Here is a 20107-nt window from a genome sequence, read left to right as displayed (position 1 = left end):
TCCACTCGGCAGGTCACACCTCGTGTGTCCCTTTCAAACATCAAATCGCTCCATTTCCTTTTCCATCAGTAGTTCTTTTAACATACCGTCATTCCACTACGCAATAAAAGATAACGATAGTGTACCCCACCTATTGTAAGTACCAGGATTGGTCGACACGTCAGTTTTTCGGAGGAAAGCATCCAATAAGGGTTCATGCAATTATTATAAATGGGAAATAGAAAGCGCCTGAAATTCTTCTTCAGCAAACTCCAAAAAACTCAATTTTGCGAAATTTCAACTGAAACATTGGAATTTCCTTCATTTTTCTGCTTCTCATTCATTTTTTTTCTGTTTCATTTGTGTTTTCCATAAACTCTCACAATGCCTTACGCTCCCGGTGACGAAAAGAAAGGTGCTTCCTTGTTTAAGACGCGTTGCGCCCAATGCCATACTATCGAGAAGGGTGGTGCTCACAAGGTTGGTCCCAACTTGCATGGCGTCTTTGGCCGTAAGACTGGTCAAGCTGAGGGCTACGCTTATACCGAAGCCAACCGCGACAAGGGTATTACTTGGGATGAAAACACTTTGTTTGATTACCTCGAAAACCCCAAGAAATACATTCCCGGTACCAAGATGGCATTCGCTGGTTTCAAGAAGCCCGCTGACCGTAACAATGTTGTTACTTACTTGAAGAACGCTACCTCTGATTAAGTTGGATCAGTTATTTCATTGATTGATTGATCCATCTATTAGTTGATTAGTTGATGGATGGATGGATGATTGATTGTATTTATCGCATTCGTTCATTTCTATCATCTCCAATCCTCAATTTCTTTACTTTTCTTATTCAAATGTCAATCTCATCTCCACTCATTCACTTTTTCTTCCGTTTTTCTTATGTTTGTTGTCTGTTTACGAGTTCGGTAGACTGAATATGTAGTCTCGATAATTCGTCTTAACCGTGGAAATTTGAAATCCATTCATTCACATTGGTTTGTTTTACTTTGCCCAACTGGATTTTTGATTCGATATGCACAGGAAAAAGGAAAGTCATTTCCAGAAAAAGATGATTGTTTTTTGTTTTCCCTTTTTTTGATGGAAAACAACCATTTCTGATTTCCCTTCATCCTTTTTTTTTTCTCTCATTCCTTGCCTTCCTTTTTTTCCGTTTTCTCTTCTGTTTTGCCCGCTGCTTACTTGCTTACTTGCTTGCTTTGTATGCTCACTAGGAATGAATAAAAACTTTCTCTTTTTTTTTGATATTTTTCCACCATACATGCTATGCTTTCTATTGTCAGAGGTTTCTTTTTCATCCTGTTTAGCATCATTCTCTTTTGTACGCTTCCAACCGCCTGTTTGACTGCCTCTTGTAGCATGGAAAGCGAAACTCGCTAAAACCTTGTCGAATCTCCTCGACTTTGGCCGCCAAGGTAAATAAAGTCTTTTGTAACCAAAAATATCATACATCCTTTTCTTCTTTAAGTCAACAACAATGAAAATGTCCCGAAACGGTAGCAAGCACAAGTAGAATGTATCGTTGATGGTTTCCACTGGATCCAAACGTATTAGCTTCTTTATTAAACACCTTCAAGAGCAGCAAGAAAATTCTTTAACTACTTACCCTTTCCTTGTCTATCTAATGTCACAAAGACCCTACCCTCTACAAGGAACAAACCTGACCTGACCTGACCTGGCTCAACTTGACTTACGAGTTGAATTGTTGGATGCTTTCTCGTTTAAGCAGTTTTAACGTATTGCGTTAAACCAGATACGAAGGGAATGGAGCGTATTTAGTAAGTCCTGGACAACAGGCAAGAAGAGCAAGGGGCAAAAAAAGAGAAAAAACACCACCTTGCTGAATGGAGTGGGAGGAAGTGACGGATTTCGAGCAAATCCAATATCAGAAAGGATATGACGAGGGAACTGCTGTAGGACATCAGCAAGGACACGAGGAGGCGTTTTTATTTGGCTTGGAACACGCGTACCAAAAGTTTCTCTTGATCGGTGAAATTTATGGACGTGTTTGTGTATGGCTCCAAGACGAGTACGTTGAGCAGCCAAAAATTAAAAAGGCAAAGAAACATCTGGAACAGTTAAAAGCACTATTGGACGCTTTGCCCTTTCATAATGAAGTCGAAAGTACAGAAGTAGGTTTCGACACGTATTGGAATCGGATCACTGCTAAAACAAAAGTCGTCTCTAGCCTTCTAGGTACTAGAATATTGCCCCTTGATGCAGAACAAGACAATGATGGCTTCCAATAAATTTAAATCTGTTTTGCTGAAGTTTGTTGCTTTCCAATGTTGTAACTAAGTCACATCCACATCTCAATCTGCTATTGTTACTAAACAATGAGCTTCAAGCATACGTCTCTATTCATCTTATACTGCACCTCACTCATGCATACACGATCCTACATTCCATTCCCTCCAGCTGCTTAATCAGTTAACTAATTATCCATCACCATTCACTGGATCAATTTCTTGAGACTTCTTAGATGTTTAAATCAATTTTGAAATATATATATTATCGAATATTACAATGCTAATCTGTATATAATCGTATATGTGCAACTAATTAATCTTTCATCGATTTCTTGCATCCGTTCATCTGCTTCCCGATACAAGTTGTTTAGTCACTGGTTGTCACCATTTCCTATTGGCCTATTTTTGACTTTTCTAGCTGGTAAATTGCAACTAAAAAAGCTTCGAGTAGGCCTAAAAAAATAATTCATAATGGGTTCAGGTTTTATCGCACACTTTTGTTTCATTTGCAGTTTTAGGTCTTTCTTTTAATAATAGCGAGTCTTAAAACATAGCATAGCAGATTCCCATTTCCTTGAAATAACATAAAACATACTCTATATTAAACTTCTCCATAATGGTTCTTCGCAAGTTCATTCTAGCCTTGGAACTCCATATGCTTGTGTATGACTGCTTTTTATAATGCTAGTTTACACTATTTCTTCTAATACGGCGCAACGAATTTGAACACACTAGTGAAAAGATACAAATTTATCAAATGTAAAAGGCAGTCAATTTGCGGAAAGGTTTCTTTAGTATCTGAGGAGTTTATTATAATGTAGTTATAGTGAGTGACTCCCATTAAGATCATATTATTTAAAAAAAGACATGATAGTGTAACCTTCTGTCATATGTCTATTATATATTCACGTACTTCAACTAATTAAACACTCATTATGTACAAAAGCCCATTAACCAAGATGAAACAAAACAGTTTGTTTTTTTCCATTTTTTCTTTTTGAAGCTGTAGGTCGATTCGCGGAACCCTGGGAAGATGATGCTGCTTGAACTTCAGCAGCCCAAGGATCTACCCCACGAGCTGGCTTTTTACCAATTGGGACTTGAATCCTCTTTGAGGTGGATGGAGGAAGCGAGGGAAAGTCGGCTTCAGAGCTCGTATTTACAGCTGACGATCTTGTTTTCGTGGGTATACCCCAAGTAGGGCGTGGTCCAGCGTTCACACCCTTCGAAGGGACTGATGAAGTGGCCGCAGAGCCGTGTTTATTCCTAGACGCAGGAGCTGACAACGCCGGTCCACTATGTTTAGCAGCTGTTTCAATACGATTCCACACACTCGCAGTTTGAGCAGCTGTTCGATTTGATTTTTTTAAACGCAATAAATTGGCATTATTAGTACCAATATGTGGTTGTTCCTGAGAACTCATAATCTTCCATTCTTGCCATCCCTCAAGAAGCTGTTTGCTTTTTCCCTTATCTTCTAATAAATCTGCAATATGATTAATTACTCCCGAGAGTTGCTCTTGAGGGTTGGATACCAGTTTGGAAATACGATCCACAGCTTCTCGTGCCGACATTACGTTTCCACGGAAAGACGAAACAGCAAACTTAAACTCATTAACCTTGTTCTCGTCAAAGCCTGTTAGCTTCATCATTCGATCAATAACTTGTTGATGTTGTGCCTGTACGTTCGAAGCCATGGGAGAGCCTTTCTTCATTGTCGCGGCAGCACTGACATTTTGGGAAGATGATATACGAGAAATGACAGGAGATGAGGTACGGCTAGTGGAAGCAGCTGTTGTGCGAACAGGACTGGGAGAAGGTCGATTCGCTTGCGATTGAGCCTTTGTAAGTTCATTAAGCGAAGGGAATTCTTCTCTTCTCAAAGCCCTTTGCTTTCCCACAGCAGCGGTTCTGGAAGCTGTTGCAGAAATTGGTCTGGAAGCTGTTGCGGCAGATGGTGCTGGCGAAGATAATGCAAATCCAAAGGCTCTATTTCGAGCTTGTTGCTCATGCATGTATTCTTCTTGTCTTATATGAGCAATCTCTTCACGAGATAGATGCAAGTTCGCCAATGAAGAAGTCGCCTCTTCGGTTAAAGCGTTAGAAGGTTGTTTACGGTTTCGGCGACTTCTCCCCGAACCGCTTCCTGGAGGTTCATACTCAAATTCTGGAATAATTCTGCGTGCTTCCCGTAATTCTCGAGCACTAAGTCGCTGAGGATGCTCTTCTAACTGATGAGCTTTTAAGTCAATTTCACTACCAAAAACGACAAACTTTCTCTCTACACATTCTCTCTCAGAACAAACAAAATGATCTTTTTCAAAATGGCGTTCCAAGGCATCATAATTTCTGTAGTATTGGTGTGTAGGACGACCTGCTAGTTGATCACAAATATAACAGCGTTCATGCCTCTCACGACAATGCTTATAAAGTTCATCATCATCGTAAAAATGTGTATTACAAAACCCGCACTTGGGATGGCCCTTAAATCCGGTAACATCAAGTTCAGTGCCCTGATCGCCTACTTCATAATGCTTAGTCAATCCTTTTTTAGAAAATAAAGTATGCTCGTGGGTAAACACTTTCTTGTGATTAATGCACAAATCACAAAAGTACTTATGATGAGTCACTTTGCAGTGAAGCTTCAAATCAAACCATCCCTTGCAAGTAATGTCGCAAGCTTCCTCCGGACAATTGAATTGAAGCAAAAGATTACATTCATCTTGTACTTTCTGATCGTCATAAACAACTCCATGCTTGTTGTCTTGAAATGGGAAATTATCCATCTCAACGTCCCGGATATCCATATTATGGTCTTGGGTAATTGAAATCACGTCCCATGATACCTTACAGAATGTACATTCTTTAGTTTTATACAAAGCGCGTAAACGTATCGCACAAATATGACACATACCTAACGTTGACCAACGGTTAGTAAAAATGCACATTGACGCAGCTAGTATGCCCTTGTCGTATTACTTACGATGATTACAGGGAAGAATACACGTGTACGAAATTGGTTCTGCACAAATAAAGCAAATTTGCTCTTCTTCTTCATCTCCGTCATCTATGTTTTTGGTTACAGTGGTCGCTTTTTCATCTTCCTCTTCATGATCTGAACCCTCAATTCCAGCAGGCTGAAGCTTAACAGAATTTTTCCCTGTTTCCTTCTGATTTTGCTTTCTCCCTGCCTCCTCTAAAAGGATTGGTTATCATCTATTTGACCTTTGTAAAATTTTATTTTCATACCAGAATTTGCATGTTTCCTTTGGATGTTTTTTACGGGAGACTTTTTTTGATTGCTTTTTTGTTTATTATTGTTAGAAACAGTGTCCGGGGACGGCATTTTGTTTTGTTTATTGTGAATATCAAAATTGGTTCTGGGTAAGAAAATGTACTTTCGTACTTAAACTATATACTACCGAAAGAACAGAGTAGAGACAAGAAGTACAGTAATAAAATAAATTGAAAAGTTGGTAATTTGACTATTTATGGTTTACATTCATTATTCTTTTATTAATCTGTAATTACATGAAATCTTAAAGTCCTTCTGTTCTAAAAATTTCAAGTAGCAAGAGACAAACTTACACGTCAATCGAAAAGAAGTTATGAATTTCAGTTCGGTTACAGTCTCAAAATGTTACACTATACCGGTAAAATACTTAGGGGTTGCTCTCAAAGTCCAAGGGAAAAGTTCCATTCAGCCTGACAATCCTTATTATAAAAAGTTGTCATCTCGCCCCAACTTTTAGTACCAAGAAGAAAGTAGAGAATAATATGAATTTACTGAGCCGTAAATTATGCGTTGTCTCCCCCGAGTCATCTATGTAGGGAATGAGAATATATCTGCGCCGTGTGTATCTCACCTCTGGGTTTCGTTCTCTTGAAGAACAAATCTAAATTATTCGTAAATGTTTAATAGAAGAAGATATACTGCAAATTATGCAAGAATGTCTCCATGTCCTATCCAGTGAGCAATGATGCCGTTGGTTTTAGTAAATTTAGAAATCCTCAAACTTGGCGAACATAACATATCTAATTAATGAAAGATTATCTACGTAAAAATTGTTTTAAAGACATATGGTTGCTGAAAACCCCTTCGAAAAGCGTCTCACATAGTGATCAAATGTTTATACAAACATACAGCATAAAGTCAAATTGCTCCTAACCAAAAACTCTAAAACGTAAATAAATTAAAAATTTGGAATAAACGGTATACTTCTAAAGGCAAAGGATCTCACCAAGTTTTAAGCTAGGTAATCGTCTCCATCGCTTTATTCGATACGAAATAAGTAAGGCGGCAGCGAATTAGGAAAATCAATAGTCAACAACTAGTAAGAACGTATCTCTATGCATTTTACTATGAAAGTACCCAGTTTGCTTTATTAATAGAAACAAATCAAACGTCCTCCAGAATCTGCAACTGCCTATAAAACTAAAATAGATCGACCTGGCAATGAAGAGCAAAGAGAGTATTCACGTATCACTTGAAATTCATAATGAAGAATTTGCTGAAACAGCATTCAATTATTGAAGATTCAAAACGCATACAAGTATGTTGACAAAAAAATAAAGCTTAAATAAGTCAAAGCGTGTTCAAGACTAAAAGGTCTCATATATTCATAGAAATAGCGATTTTATTAAGGCATAAAAAGAAGCATCTCAGAGTATGATACAAAAACAAAAGAAATACGGGTCTTGCGGTTGAAGGCCTTTTGAATTCAAACAATCAAAATATAATGACTTTTGAGTTGCGATTTACCAAAAGTCCTATTTGCCAGAATATCTGACAAAGGAATAAACAGTAAAACTACAAAAGAAGAATGAAATCACCCTTACATCTTTTTACTCGTCCTTTTCTTCTTCCTCCTCAGGGGAAGCTTCAGGCTTGCTTTCTTCCTTGGGCTGTTCAGTGTGTTCAGTCTTTTCAGTTTCTTCGGCCTTTTCACCTGCAGCCTCTGCTGGAGAAGGTTGCTTAGGTAGTTTGTCGTCAGGAATCTTGGTCATTAACGAGGTCAAGTACTAAACTCATTAGCAAATACAGAAATGGTAACTAAATCGTTTGTGTCTTACCTTGTTCATAGTGAACATGTGAAGACTGTCTACAGCAAAGACATGCTTCATCTTATCGTCACACAAAATGGTACGCTTGTCATTGGGGTCCTGGAGATTGTTGGCTTTAATGTACTCCCAAAGTTTTTTGACGGTTTGAGGACGAGACATCTGTTAAGTTAGTAAAGATCCTTACAGTCAGGCGGCAGGAAACGCCGTTCGAAGAAACTTATTTATTCCTCCTTCAGCCTCAATAAAAAACAGAGACACCTGCCGATAATAAACCTACTTACCTGTTCAACACCAAGAAACTCGGCAAGTTTGGGGTCCAATTGCATGGGCTTGTTCAAAGGGTTATTGGCAGGATCCACATTGCGCTTCTTCTTCTGACCTTCTTCGCCTTCCTCAGCACCTTTACGTTTTCTAGTCTTCTTGGCTGGCTTACCGCCTTCGGCACCACCTTCCTCGGTGCTCTTGGAGCCACGAGATTTCTTGGCAGGTTTCGTTTCTAGAAAATCCAGTTGTCAGCAACATTTTTTTGAAACAAAGCTTTATTTTAACTTTTTTTTGCTTACCTGCGCCGTCGCCGCCTTGAGGGCTTGCTGTTTCATCAAAACATTGCAAAATTAATGCATTTAAGTCTTTTTTGTTCGAGCTTAAATCAACCTTCTTTTTTTCTTCCAGTAATTGTCGAACTTGTTTAGCTGATACAGTTTGACGATTTACTGTACCAAGAATATCCTTTATATCGTTCCTATATTGGTCCATCCTTCTATTACTATATATTACAGTGTTACTATAACCTTATTATAAGTTGGTCAAGGTATAGTGTAGTAAGTGGTGGTGGTAGTAGTACTTCAAGGCCGCTATCCTAGAGAATACGGATTCTCACGAAAATTGACTTCATATAATATTGATGTCGACATAAGAATATCCTAAGAATAATGGAAAACGCGCCGAAAATATATATAAATAAATTTGTTAGATTTTCAAGATTTCATTGTAAAAACATGTATATATGTTCTTGGGATATATTCTGAGCGCGTTTTTGTTTATTAGATTGTGTCGCGGTCGGTGTAAACAACTTGCCCAAAACCATCTTCTGACCCTAGAATCATGAGCAAGGGAAGAGTGGGAAAATCACAACCAAATGAGCAAAATGAGGCAATAAAATCAAAACAAAAGACTCTTTTTGGGTTTTTCTCGAGAATTCCGACTCCTAAGAAAGAGCCTCAGTCTTCCTCTACCCCTTTGCAAAAGTCTTCCGCGTCGTCAGCTGCTGGCGGTAACAGCGACGCTAAACGTAAGCCATTGCAGAGTCAAGAGAACGAATTACCTGTTCGTGTTCCTGAAGATTCTCTTCATAACACTCTTTCGCCTCATCCATCTAGCGATCCCTTCTCATCTCCATTGTCAAGCGGTATCCAGCGATCCTCGCCTAAGAGACCTTTGGATTCGTATGAGGACGGAAATAGTCCTAAGTATTTGAACGGAAAATTACCTCGAACTTCAGAACATACGGATACTGCTGTCCATTCTTCTCCACATGACAACGACTCTGACGTTTCCTTGGATTCCCCTACCAAAAATAAATCACAAAACTTTGAACTTAATTCTTCATTACAGTCGGACCCACAGTTTCTACCTTCTAAACATCCCTTATTATCTTCGTCCTCAGCACATGAGGATCCAGAAAAAAAAGTCTACTCCGCAGAATAGGGGAAGGCGTTCCAGAAAGGTATGTAGCTTTAATTTAATGCTTCCAGTGTTTTTTTCTAATGTTTTAGTCTGTTTCGTACCAAGAAAGTGATGACGAGGATACAGCATTGGCAGATGCGAGAGTATCGAGAGTCAATCGCCGCAAAAAAATCGTCCTTGATGATGATGATGATTATGATGAATATGTAGAGCCAAAACAGGAAAATGATATCTCTTCTGATGAGTCTATACCAAGTAAAGAAGAAATCCCTGAAGATGATCTTATGGATGAGGACAACGAAGAAGATGTGGATACCGACGTCCAAAACCCACCATTGGTAGCTCCGAAACCGGTGAGTACATCACGTTCCTCGAAATCGATGTATGAAAATTATCGCCTGGGGTCAAACTTAGCCTCTGCGGATCTACCTTCTCCTAGATCGGTTTCCCCCTCCAAGGCAGCGGCAGGCGGCGTTATGAATAGAGATGAGAAACGAAGATTGCGCATGGAAGCTTTCAAGAAAGATAATTTGGAGCGCTATGAATGGCTTTTGGACGTTCGTGATGCTGATAAAAATCGTCCCGGAGATCCCAATTATGATCCTCGAACACTCTATATTCCTCCTTCGGCTTGGTCATCCTTCAAACCATTTGAGAAACAATACTGGGAAATTAAGAAGAATCTTATGGATACTGTGGTTTTTTTTCAAAAGGGAAAGTTTTATGAATTATATGAAAATGATGCTGCAGTTGGTCATCAAATATTTTCTCTAAAATTAACGGACCGTGTTAACATGAAGATGGTTGGCATTCCAGAAGCTAGTTTTGACTATTGGGCTTCTCAGTTCGTTGCCAAAGGCTATCGTATTGCTCGTGTTGATCAGCTCGAGACTGCTTTGGGTAAAGAAATGAAGGATCGACAACGAACACAAAAAGAAGAAAAGGTTGTACAACGGGGTTTAACTCAAGTCCTTACTAGCGGTACTCTAGTCGATGAAGCTATGCTTACGTCCGATCTTTCAACTTTTTGTATGGCAATCAAAGAATATATTCGATCCGATAATGATGAGCCGTCATTTGGCATTTGTTTCATTGATACTTCTACTGGTGGATTCCATCTTTGCGAATTTACGGACGATATTCATAGAACGAAACTTGATACTTTGTTAACACAAACGCGTCCAAGGGAGCTTATCTTAGAAAAGTCTGAAGTATCTCAGAAATCAATGAAAGTCATAAAATACTGTGTTTCTTCAGCAGCGATTTGGAACTTTATTAAACCATCTACTGAATTTTGGGATAAAGATAGAGTTATTCGAGAGATCATTTCTTCCCACTATTTTGAAAATGGATTAGAAGGAGCTCCGAAAGTACTTTCAAGGGTCCTAGAAACGAAAGAACTCGCTTCTAGTGCGTTTGGTGCTTTAGTTTGGTATTTGCGTCAACTTAAACTAGATAAAGATATGTGCTCCATGGGTAATTTCATGGAATATGATACATCCCAACATTCTACTTCTCTTCTTATGAATGGTCAAACCTTGAAAAATCTGGAAGTTTTTTCTAACTCGTTTGACGGTGGTGATAAAGGCACGTTGTTCAATCTTTTATGCCGTTGTGTAACACCTTTTGGAAAGCGATTATTCCATACATGGTTATGCCATCCTTTAAGATCGCCTGTTGCTATTAATGCTAGGTTAGATGTGATCGAATTAATTGCAGATAATCCTTCCATTAGAGATACTATATGGGGATTCATGCATAAGCTTCCTGACCTTGAGCGACTCATATCACGAGTCCATGCTGGAAGAAGCAAGCCAAGTGATTTTGTTCGTGTATTGGAGGGATTTCAAAAAATCTCGTTAACGTTTCAGCAACTTCAGACTGAATTCCAGGACATTGCTAAGGGCACTTTATTAGCCCAGTTGATAGACAGCGCTCCTAATATGCAAGACGAACTTCAGTCTTGGACACGTGCTTTTAATTGGCGAAAAGCATCGGAAGAGGGCGTATTCGTTCCAGAACCTGGTTTTGAAGCCGAATATGATCAGTCTCAAAAATACCAAACTGAGTTGATTTCTGACTTACATGAGCTTTTGGGGCAGTATAAAAAGCAGCTGAATTGCTCCTCTCTTACATTCAAACATGTCGGTAAAGAAGTGTATCAAATAGAGGTACCTTCTGATGTAAAAGTGCCAGTAAATTGGTGTAAGATGTCGGGTACAAAAAAGGCGAATCGCTATTATAATGATGATTTGAGGAAAAGAATTAGGAAGTTGCTTGAAGCTGAAGAAATCCATTTGTCGATAATGTCGCGAATGCAAGACAAATTTTACACAAGATTCGACAGTAATTATGAAAAATGGCTAGGATTAATCAAATGTACGGCTTGTATAGATTGCTTTTTCAGCCTTTCTCAGGCTGCTGCTGCGTTGGGTGAACCTTATTGTCGTCCAGAGATTATTGAGGGTGATGAAGGTGAGTTAGTATTTGAAGAGTTAAGACATCCTTGCATTAATGCTACAGCTGCTGCTATGTTTGTACCAAATGATGTTATACTGGGAGGTGATTCAGCGAACATGGTAGTTTTGACTGGTCCTAATATGGCTGGCAAATCCACCCTACTTCGTCAAGTATGCATAGCGGTTATCATGGCTCAGCTTGGTTGTTGGGTACCTGCGAAATTTGCAAAATTGACTCCCATGGATAGTATTCATACACGCTTAGGTGCTAATGACGATATAATGTCCGCTAGAAGTACCTTTATGGTGGAGTTGTCAGAAACCAAGAAAATTATCGATGAAACAGGACCAAAGAGTCTGGTTATTTTAGATGAACTTGGACGTGGTACTAGTACCCATGATGGACATGCAATAGCATATGCTGTTTTGCATCATTTAGTATCAAACCTCGGTTGTCTTGGATTTTTCTCGACACATTATCAAAGTCTTTGTATAGACTTTATTAAATATCAACAAGTACGACTGATGCAGATGGCTGCAGCTGTCGATGAGGAGCATCGACGTGTTACGTTCCTCTATAAGCTAGAGGATGGTATTTGTCCTAAGTCTTATGGTATGAATGTTGCCAATATGGCTGGATTGCCGGAGTCGGTAATCGATGCAGCAGAACAAAAGGCTGAAGATATGGAAGCAACGACAAAAAGCTTCCATAAAGCAACAGATGACATCGCTTTGGCTAGTGATTTCTTTCAATTAATGCGTATTAGTGAAGGAAAGGAGCCACCGACGATGGCAAACCTTCCTTTGATGCTCGACTGTATAGCAGGAGGCGATTAAAAAGTAGCATTCTATGATTTTATAAGCTACTGCTATAAATTTACATTTATGAATATATTAGGTGTAGGGAGAAGATTGTATTTATTGGTTTGCTGGCCAAATCAAAAGTTGGATGAAAGTACTTACATTCTTTTTTACCTGGTTTTTAAGATATTTAATGAATAATAGTATTTGTTTTTTTTATATTAATCTTGAAGCTTATACCGTAGGAATTTGTAAAATAGGGGTTACCTTTATTGATGCTTAAAATCTGTTGACCAGAAAGTTTTATTCCACGAAGTGATGTCTCGAAAATAAGTAATAAGTGTTTAGTATCAAACTTGGGGATGATATTCGTTTTACTTTGCTCAAATCGTACACAGAGATTTAATTTATGTTATTATGAACTTATAGTAAATCTTTTTTACGATACTTTCTTGCATCCACATTGCTGTGAAGAAATTATGTCAGTCCAGATTTGCCATACATAGTGCTATACCTAAGAATATGCGAGGTGATAAAGCTATGATTCATTCAAGACAGATTTACCTTTCAATAAATATTGGTTTAATATTATAAATGTATAGAATATATCCTTAAATAGGCTTTCAACTATTCTTACTGGAATTTGTTTACTGGAGTGACAAGCTGTTGCTTTTCATTTCTATGATATTTAGGTAACATTTTCTCGTTAATATGATCATGCGATTGTAGAAGGTAAACTGGGAAAACTTGCAAAATGTCATACAAAATTGTTAGTTTTTTTCTAGATATGAATTAAACATAAATATAGCATGAAGCTTAGCTATGAAGAGATTACGAGAATAGAACGAAATTAAGACCATATTGGAGTTCCAATATCATTTAACGAAACAGAAAGAAAGTAAAGATCAGAGTTTATGCAAACTTCTCTACAATCAAAAGCTTTTAACCCATTTTCTTTTTAGGAAATTTGTACTTTTAATTGATTCAGATATATTTTCTTTAGTATATAACTGTTGTTTCCATTTTTTCATTTCGTAGTACTTTTATATTGTTTACTGTATAATCAAGACCCGCAAATATGCAATAGATGGATGAGTAAACTTACAGTTGATTCAAATATGATTGTTCTTATTAATCATCAACTCATGAGATTCATGAGGAAAATAAAAAACCATTCAGTTACTTTGTTATGCCTTTGGGATATTACCGCACATGAATACGATAAAAAAAACACACTCATTCAACGAAGCATTCTTTAAAGTCTATTAAATTCTTCATCTTTTAAGTATTGAATTAGTAAAGGTTGATAAATAACTTAATCGAAATGACAAATTAATAGAATAAGACCAGCCTTTTCTACGTCGAATATTAGTTTATTAACGAAGCTTAAGAATTATCGGTAACCCCCATAACGACATATACCAATATCTCTATTTAGTTTCGTGACTGTTATTTCTATTCATATCAAAACTTCTACACTGAACGCGTAGTTTTCAACAAACATGGATTCCTCAAAGGTCCCAGTCAAATTGGCTAAAGTTATTAAAGTCCTTGGACGTACCGGATCTCGGTAAGTTGGTTGTGAAATTCTCATCAATAAATGTCTAACGTTTGTATAGTGGTGGTGTCACCCAAGTCCGTGTCGAATTCATGGATGACACTTCTCGTTCCATTATTCGTAACGTTAAGGGTCCTGTTCGCGAAGACGACATCCTTGTCTTGTTAGAATCTGAACGTGAAGCTAGACGCTTACGTTAAAAAATTTGAAAACACACGGGATATTGTTTTGCGGTTCTAGATCGCCAATGTTTATTTGATTTTATTTCAAAGTACATAATCATGGTCGGGATGGTTCTAAGGAGAACGACCAACCACAGCGTACTTTGGATTTTTCACTGTCAAAATATTATCATCCTTTGAATGAACATGTACCTCTGGTAGCAAAACTCTTCCTGCTGTTAGGAAGATGACTGTAAATGTTTCTTGTAGTGTAGCACCCACATCAATTAAAGAGACCTTTTTCCGTATAGGACCTGCAAAGAGAATATAATTTGTATAAGCTGAGACTTCGTACAATAGTTCAAAACAGTGTTTCTCATCTTTTACATTTTTATTACTCGGCACATGGGTTACCGTAAACTCGAGGCCAATTTCAGTAGGGACATTCAAAAATATGCTTGTCGGTAGTTTCCAAACACAGTCGATTTGGGGTACATCCTTTTTATTTTTTACTGTGATAGGTCCTAGCGTATGCAAGCTGTTCATCGGCGTTACGAAACATTGTGTTTCTCTATTTCTGTCCGATACTTGTAGTGTTGACAGAACGTCCTTTATCGTCAAAAAAACTTTCAGATACTCTAACAGACCAGAGAATTTTTCCAAGAAAAGCCCATCATTTTTTATTAAAACCTTTGTTTGTTTAGTTTCAACCATATTATGAAATTCAGGCAATGAAATTTGGCCATTCGACGGAACTTTGGTAAAATCAGCTTTACGACAAATCGACTCAATCCAATTTGTTATAACGTTTACGTTCATCCGGCTTAAGAATCGTCCACATTCATTGTATATATATTCGAAAAGAAGGTCAGTAATTCGTAAACAATCTACAGTGACGGTATGTTGCATCCGCCTCCAACCCTTTGATGGAATCGTTTTGAAACAATCCATTGTATCCAAAATTGGTAACTTATAAGGTATCTCATAACAACTGGTTTCTTGACTATCCAGGTTTGTAGTTTTTATTCTCCATCCGAAAAATAAAATTGGCTCCTTGGGCAAGAGTCGAAGAAAAAGTGTCTGAGAATCTTGTTCATTCTCGTCAAGCTCACAGGAAAGCTCTGCAAAATTGATTTCCTTTATCATTACCGGAAGATATAAGTTAATAACCTCACCATCTTGAGTTTTATAAGTTAGCCTAATCTTAGACTGCAACTTTAGGTTAGAAATAGAAATGAAAACAATAGATTTGCACGTACATCATTACTTTCATCACCATCATTTCTTGACATTTGAACGTGCAAAATAGCCTTCCCTAGACGCTTGATATTTTCCAAATAAGCGACCTCGTCATGTATAGACAACGAGCAATCAGAACATTCATCAAGGAAGTATCGACTTAATTTATTGCTCTCTTTTTTGTTGTTAGTTTCAAAAGAAAAACCGACTTTTTGATTTTCCTCGAAATTTTCCCCAAAGCATATCCGAAAAGTAGTGTGAAGTTGATCATTCACATAACGCTGAGGTAGAGATGCTTGAACTATGGAAAGATGCCGCCCTCTTAAGGATGGTTGACAAACCCTTATTCCTTGTTGGGAGTCGAATGTTGTCTTTTTAAATAACAAGGGTATTCCTTTTGGTTTTATGCTTAATTCACTTACGAAGTAATTTCCGGGAAAAATATCCTAAATTGTTAGTACATAATATATAATTCAACTCATACGTTACAACACAAAACAGCATCTGAATCGTTCTGTATGCTTCTTAAACCAAATTGTAACTTGAAAGGCCGGGAATCAGAAACCAAAGTACAGTTCACAGTTTCTAACATATCCAAATCAAAAATGGAAGAAGTAATTTTAGCATGAAGCTCTAGGGTGCAATCCTCGGATATATTAGCCAGGTTCGATATATCAACACAAAAGTAATCATCTAATATTAGATCATAAGTTTGAGGAATATCGTCAACAATTCGACCAGCTGCTTTAAAGCAATCAGGATTTTTGTATTTTTTGAGCAGGCTGACTAAAAATTCAATAACCTCGTGAGCTTTACTAACCTTTATTAGTACACCGAGATAAAATTGAATCCATTTCTCTTTAAAGACGTCGCTTTTCCAGAAAAGGGGTAGGTTCGAGATTTTTAACATTTCATATGCTTTTTCAAAATCTTGAAGCATATAAAGTGCCACAGCTGCTTCAGATGCAGTATTATTGAAGGATAAGAGGTTTTTCCTCTCTTGAAAGATAATCAAGGCCTCTTCAGAAAGCCTCAAATACTCTAGTAAAAAGGATTGCAATGTAGAAATTTCCTCTATATCTCGAAATTCTTCCTGTATATCACCGACATGTTCCAACTTTTGTAGAGTACCTTCTTCATGCCAAAGTAGTAGTGTGTCTTTAGGAAATAGTTTTTTCAAATAAGCCATCTTAAGAAGGATAGAGCGACTAAATAAAGCTATCCTTGCATTACAAGCGGGTACCTTAACCTCATTATCTTTTGCGTTTTGACTTATGAGACTCTTCAAAAGATTGCAGCAGTCATATTTAAACCGTATCAGCAAAAGGGTATTTTCTTGAATAAATTGATCAAAAACAGGATAATTTAAAAAATGAAATGATTGCTGAAGTAGCGAATACGATTTATCGTAGTCTTTTATCTGTAAAGTCAACTGAATCAGCTTTGAGAATAAGTAGAACCCTATATGGAATAAAGAGAACTTTTCAGATTCCAATAATAGATGGAGGTTTATGTAAGTCGTATCTAAAAGCAAAGCTTTAGCATTTAAATCTGAGGGAGCCGGTGCCACATCTGATCCTTCACCCAAATATTTCAAAACCAAATCCTTTTTTCCATTTGCAATCCTCAAAACTTCATTAAAAGTTTCGAACATCTCACTAAATTGCTCAAGAGATTCATTGTACAAAGACAACTCCAAGTAACTAGCTCCTAGTCGTTCCTTCTGTAAGAAGTAAACTAAAAAATCAGAAAAAATAGACGTGTCTTGTAAGTTTATAAACTTTGCTTGTTCGGAAAGTTGAAGAAACCGATAGTCCAAGGCCTCCAAAACTCCCTTCTGTAAGCAACCTAAAAATGTATTCCAGCATTCCGCATCAGGAGTTCCAAATCGGACATAATCTAGCCTGACACATCGATTTGTGTTAGATGTGTTAAAGTCATTTCTAAGGCGTTCGATCGTGGACTTTACTATGAAATAGGAGCTCGTCCTTGAATGTGTCCTGCCCAGTGAACCAGATGATCGCTTAACGGGTTGGCCTCGCGCTACTAGAGCTATCATCCAGGATTGAGAGTCATTCTGAGAGACTTTTTTAGACCACTCAAGTGCTATAGGACGATGCTGCACTTTGTATGTTTCCGAATCCTAATTGAACGTTAATAAGAATATGACCATTGAAATCGAAACAATACCTCTTCTGGCAAAATCAGCATATTTACAAGCGGAGTGTTTAGCAATGTTGCATCTTTAGAATTATCAAGAGAAGTGTAATGTTCCACCCATGGAACAAATTCAAGCTCCAAGCTCGTGATAAAATGTTTTCTATATTGAAATGATTCAACCCATTGTAGATTTCGTAAAGGAGTTTTACTTTTTACGTCGGTTGCTATTGAAGACCACACGCCAAATGGATCATAGTCTTAAATTTCGGTAAGTAAACGCGTCCTTTCATTGAATCTTGACTTACACTGAATAGAAGGCTTTGTCTTAACCATTAGCCAAGATAAAAAACAGGAAAGCACTCCTTTTTATTTCCTCAATGGCGTTTCTTATTATTTGTTGACAGCCAAAGTGAGCGAGAAAGGTTATACCAGTTGGATGCTACGCTGCATTAAAATCTTTACCGCATTGTTAAAAAAAACATTATAGCAATTTTTGGGGTGAAAGGCATTCATAGTTATATCAAGCGTGGAAGGTAAACATTCCAAACTTGTGCGAAAAAATAAACTGGATTTGCTCACATTTACATTCATGCAGGCTTGTAAGAGATGATAGTATTACGGTTGAATTGAACTCAATAAAATAGAGAAAAATAAATTTGTAGGATACTGTTTGTTTGCGCACTAGACAGTACTGCACGGAGTTACACTAATTTTCAACTACGTTTTTTTGGGTTACTTTCGTTGATTCTACCACCAAGCAGGACAGAAATAAAAAAGAAGGAAACAACCATTGTTGAACTGTAATAAAAGTATCTAAATAATATTGGACTGAATAGGAACCGTGAAAATGTCTTCAGGTCCCGTTCGAACAAATCGAAAGGATAAGTCAACGCGTAAGAACAAGCCTTATGATAGAATTACGGAATCTTCGCCATTGAAGTCACCACAGACACCTTCGAAATCGATTTTACAGCGCGCAAAAGATTGGCTTACGCCTTCTTCTTGGAAAAAGACAATTGCCTTCCTGAGTAAGATACCTTCTGAAGAGTCCGAAGACGAAGATCAAAGCTTAATTACTGATAGCAGCGAAGAAATAAAGTCAGAAGAACCGTCATTTCAAAAGCAGCCTCGTGCTGTCGACTCTCCAAAGACTCCTAGTATCGTCCCTCATGGCAGCTTATTGCCTCCAGCTTCAAGTCAAGAATCACCAAACCAACTTTTGGCTACATTTTTTTCAAACAAGGGAAAACAGCCTTTGAACGAGGTTGAAAGAGAAGGAGTGTTGAGTCTTTTATCTAAAGATAATTCTCCTGCTTCGACAACACATCCTTCTCCCTCCATCCCTTCTCAGCAATTCAGCACTCCCAAATATGTCAATCCTCATCGTGCTGTTTCGAGTGAGTCTCGTATCCAAACCGCAAGCTCCTTTCATGCTAGCCCTAATTCTCCTAGGCAATGGTCTGCCTTCCGTTCAACATTCTCTCCCATTCTCGAGAATTCAAAATCTCCTAATACGTCAGGAAATTCGCTACTATCAGCTCAGAAAACAAGTTACTATGGACCTACAATTTCTACCCCTTTCCGCAAGAAGTTACAACGCAAGCGTCATTCCACTACTCCTGTCGGTACTTCGAAATTAACTTCTTTGATTTCTTCTACTACTCCTGACTTTGCTCCAAAGCGTAGTAAGCACGAGTCTTTTAATGGAAGCTTTACTGCGAATGAGGATTCTTTCAGCACTGTCCCCGCTTCTTCACCTTTTCCTCCTGCACAAAGCACGCCTCAACAGAAAACGCCCAGTCGTACGGCTGCAAACTTAATGAGTATTCTGGAAAGTAAGGAAAAACTAAGTACCAGTCCATCAGCAGAAAACTCCGCAAGTACTGCCAAAACTTCTTACATTAGTCCCTATGCGAGACCTAGCGTTACTACTTCCCGTCGTCGTCATACGCTTTCGAAGGACGAAGTTCGTCCATTGAAGACAATTGAAGAGAAACAGGAAACACCAGCTGTCGAGACTCTTGAAAAATCGTCAAATTTACAGACATACAAACCTGACTTTACTCCTCAATTCTTGAAAGAACCCTCTCTTTCTGAAACAAAAAAAGAAACAGAACCAGCTTCTCAGAAAACCGACACTGGCACTGCAAAAGCCACTCCACTTTTTAAATTCACTGCTCCAGCTACTAGTTCATCTACTAGCTTTTCACCCCAGTCAACAAAGCCTTTTGAAAACGTGAAAGAAGAAAAGCCTACTCCAGCTGCTGACAAAAACGAAGCAATTGATGTTGATATGGAGGAATTGAAAGAAGAACCTAAAGAAGAGAAAACGAACGTTTCTTCTATTCAAAAACCGGAAACCACCTCGGAAAAACAGTCATTTTCGGGGTTTTCTTTTGCAAACCTTTCAAAGCCTAAGCCTTTTACAGCTTCGACAGAAACACCTAAAGCTGTTGAAACTCCAGGATTTTCTTTTGGTTCCTTAACGAATCATTCAGCGTTTACTGATGTTTCTTCACTTGAGCAAAAGAAAGATGGAAAGCCAGGCATTTCCTCAATTCCACCTATTAGCTCCGCTGTTTCAGCGGCTGGCAACGAGGCGGATGTTTCTCAAACCACTAAAGAACCTAAACCATTTTCCTTTGCTTCATCCCCAAAAGTGGATGAGAAGCCGAAAGAGACACCTGTTTTTACCTTTGGCAATGCTGGAGAAAATCAAACCAATAAAGAGCC

The 20107-nt window shown here is 38.0% G+C and overlaps 8 protein-coding genes across 8 annotated transcripts in view; 5 read left to right on the top strand and 3 right to left on the bottom strand.

Moving 5' to 3' along the window:
• The first annotated feature begins 227 nt into the window (after positions 1–227).
• On the top strand, positions 228–1470 carry SPOG_02544 (cytochrome c). The gene has a single exon (XM_013168486.1). The coding sequence runs from the start codon at positions 364–366 to the stop codon at positions 691–693; it is 330 nt and encodes a 109-aa protein (XP_013023940.1). The 5' UTR covers positions 228–363; the 3' UTR covers positions 694–1470.
• SPOG_02543 (DUF1715 family protein) lies at positions 1396–2490 on the top strand. The gene has a single exon (XM_013168485.1). The coding sequence runs from the start codon at positions 1842–1844 to the stop codon at positions 2244–2246; it is 405 nt and encodes a 134-aa protein (XP_013023939.1). The 5' UTR covers positions 1396–1841; the 3' UTR covers positions 2247–2490.
• A 524-nt stretch (positions 2491–3014) lies between these two features.
• SPOG_02542 (ubiquitin-protein ligase E3) lies at positions 3015–5640 on the bottom strand. Its single transcript, XM_013168484.1, has 3 exons — positions 5496–5640; positions 5230–5442; positions 3015–5160 (listed from the first exon to the last, which is right to left on the bottom strand). Exons 1-3 carry the CDS (start codon positions 5590–5592, stop codon positions 3197–3199), a joined length of 2274 nt encoding a protein of 757 aa, XP_013023938.1. The 5' UTR covers positions 5593–5640; the 3' UTR covers positions 3015–3196.
• A 594-nt stretch (positions 5641–6234) lies between these two features.
• SPOG_02541 (RNA polymerase I upstream activation factor complex subunit Spp27) lies at positions 6235–8791 on the bottom strand. The gene is made up of 4 exons (XM_013168483.1): positions 7874–8791; positions 7592–7806; positions 7320–7469; positions 6235–7268 (listed from the first exon to the last, which is right to left on the bottom strand). The coding sequence occupies exons 1-4, from the start codon at positions 8064–8066 to the stop codon at positions 7092–7094; spliced, it is 735 nt and encodes a 244-aa protein (XP_013023937.1). The 5' UTR covers positions 8067–8791; the 3' UTR covers positions 6235–7091.
• SPOG_02540 (MutS protein) lies at positions 8378–12468 on the top strand. The gene is made up of 2 exons (XM_013168482.1): positions 8378–9036; positions 9086–12468. Exons 1-2 carry the CDS (start codon positions 8845–8847, stop codon positions 12290–12292), a joined length of 3399 nt encoding a protein of 1132 aa, XP_013023936.1. The 5' UTR covers positions 8378–8844; the 3' UTR covers positions 12293–12468.
• A 983-nt stretch (positions 12469–13451) lies between these two features.
• SPOG_02538 (TRAPP complex subunit Trs130) lies at positions 13452–17812 on the bottom strand. The gene is made up of 5 exons (XM_013168480.1): positions 17680–17812; positions 17405–17631; positions 15699–17357; positions 15235–15660; positions 13452–15184 (listed from the first exon to the last, which is right to left on the bottom strand). Exons 1-5 carry the CDS (start codon positions 17705–17707, stop codon positions 14111–14113), a joined length of 3414 nt encoding a protein of 1137 aa, XP_013023934.1. The 5' UTR covers positions 17708–17812; the 3' UTR covers positions 13452–14110.
• Positions 13747–14195, top strand: SPOG_02539 (40S ribosomal protein S28). Its single transcript, XM_013168481.1, has 2 exons — positions 13747–13826; positions 13876–14195. Exons 1-2 carry the CDS (start codon positions 13759–13761, stop codon positions 14012–14014), a joined length of 207 nt encoding a protein of 68 aa, XP_013023935.1. The 5' UTR covers positions 13747–13758; the 3' UTR covers positions 14015–14195.
• A 409-nt stretch (positions 17813–18221) lies between the features above and the next one.
• SPOG_02537 (nucleoporin Nup60) overlaps positions 18222–20107 on the top strand; it is a gene marked incomplete at its 5' end in the record, with an annotated part of 2862 nt that continues 976 nt past the window's right edge. Inside the window, one exon of the mRNA XM_013168479.1 lies at positions 18222–19851. Coding sequence (XP_013023933.1) covers positions 18222–19851 — 1630 coding nt within the window. The remainder of the gene's footprint in view (positions 19852–20107) is intronic.

The sequence above is a fragment of the Schizosaccharomyces cryophilus genome (assembly GCF_000004155.1).
Source record: "Schizosaccharomyces cryophilus OY26 unplaced genomic scaffold supercont4.4, whole genome shotgun sequence".
NCBI classification, from domain to species: Eukaryota; Fungi; Ascomycota; class Schizosaccharomycetes; order Schizosaccharomycetales; family Schizosaccharomycetaceae; genus Schizosaccharomyces; species Schizosaccharomyces cryophilus.
Note: the sequence above shows the minus strand (reverse complement) of the source record. Positions and strands in the feature narration are given on the sequence as shown.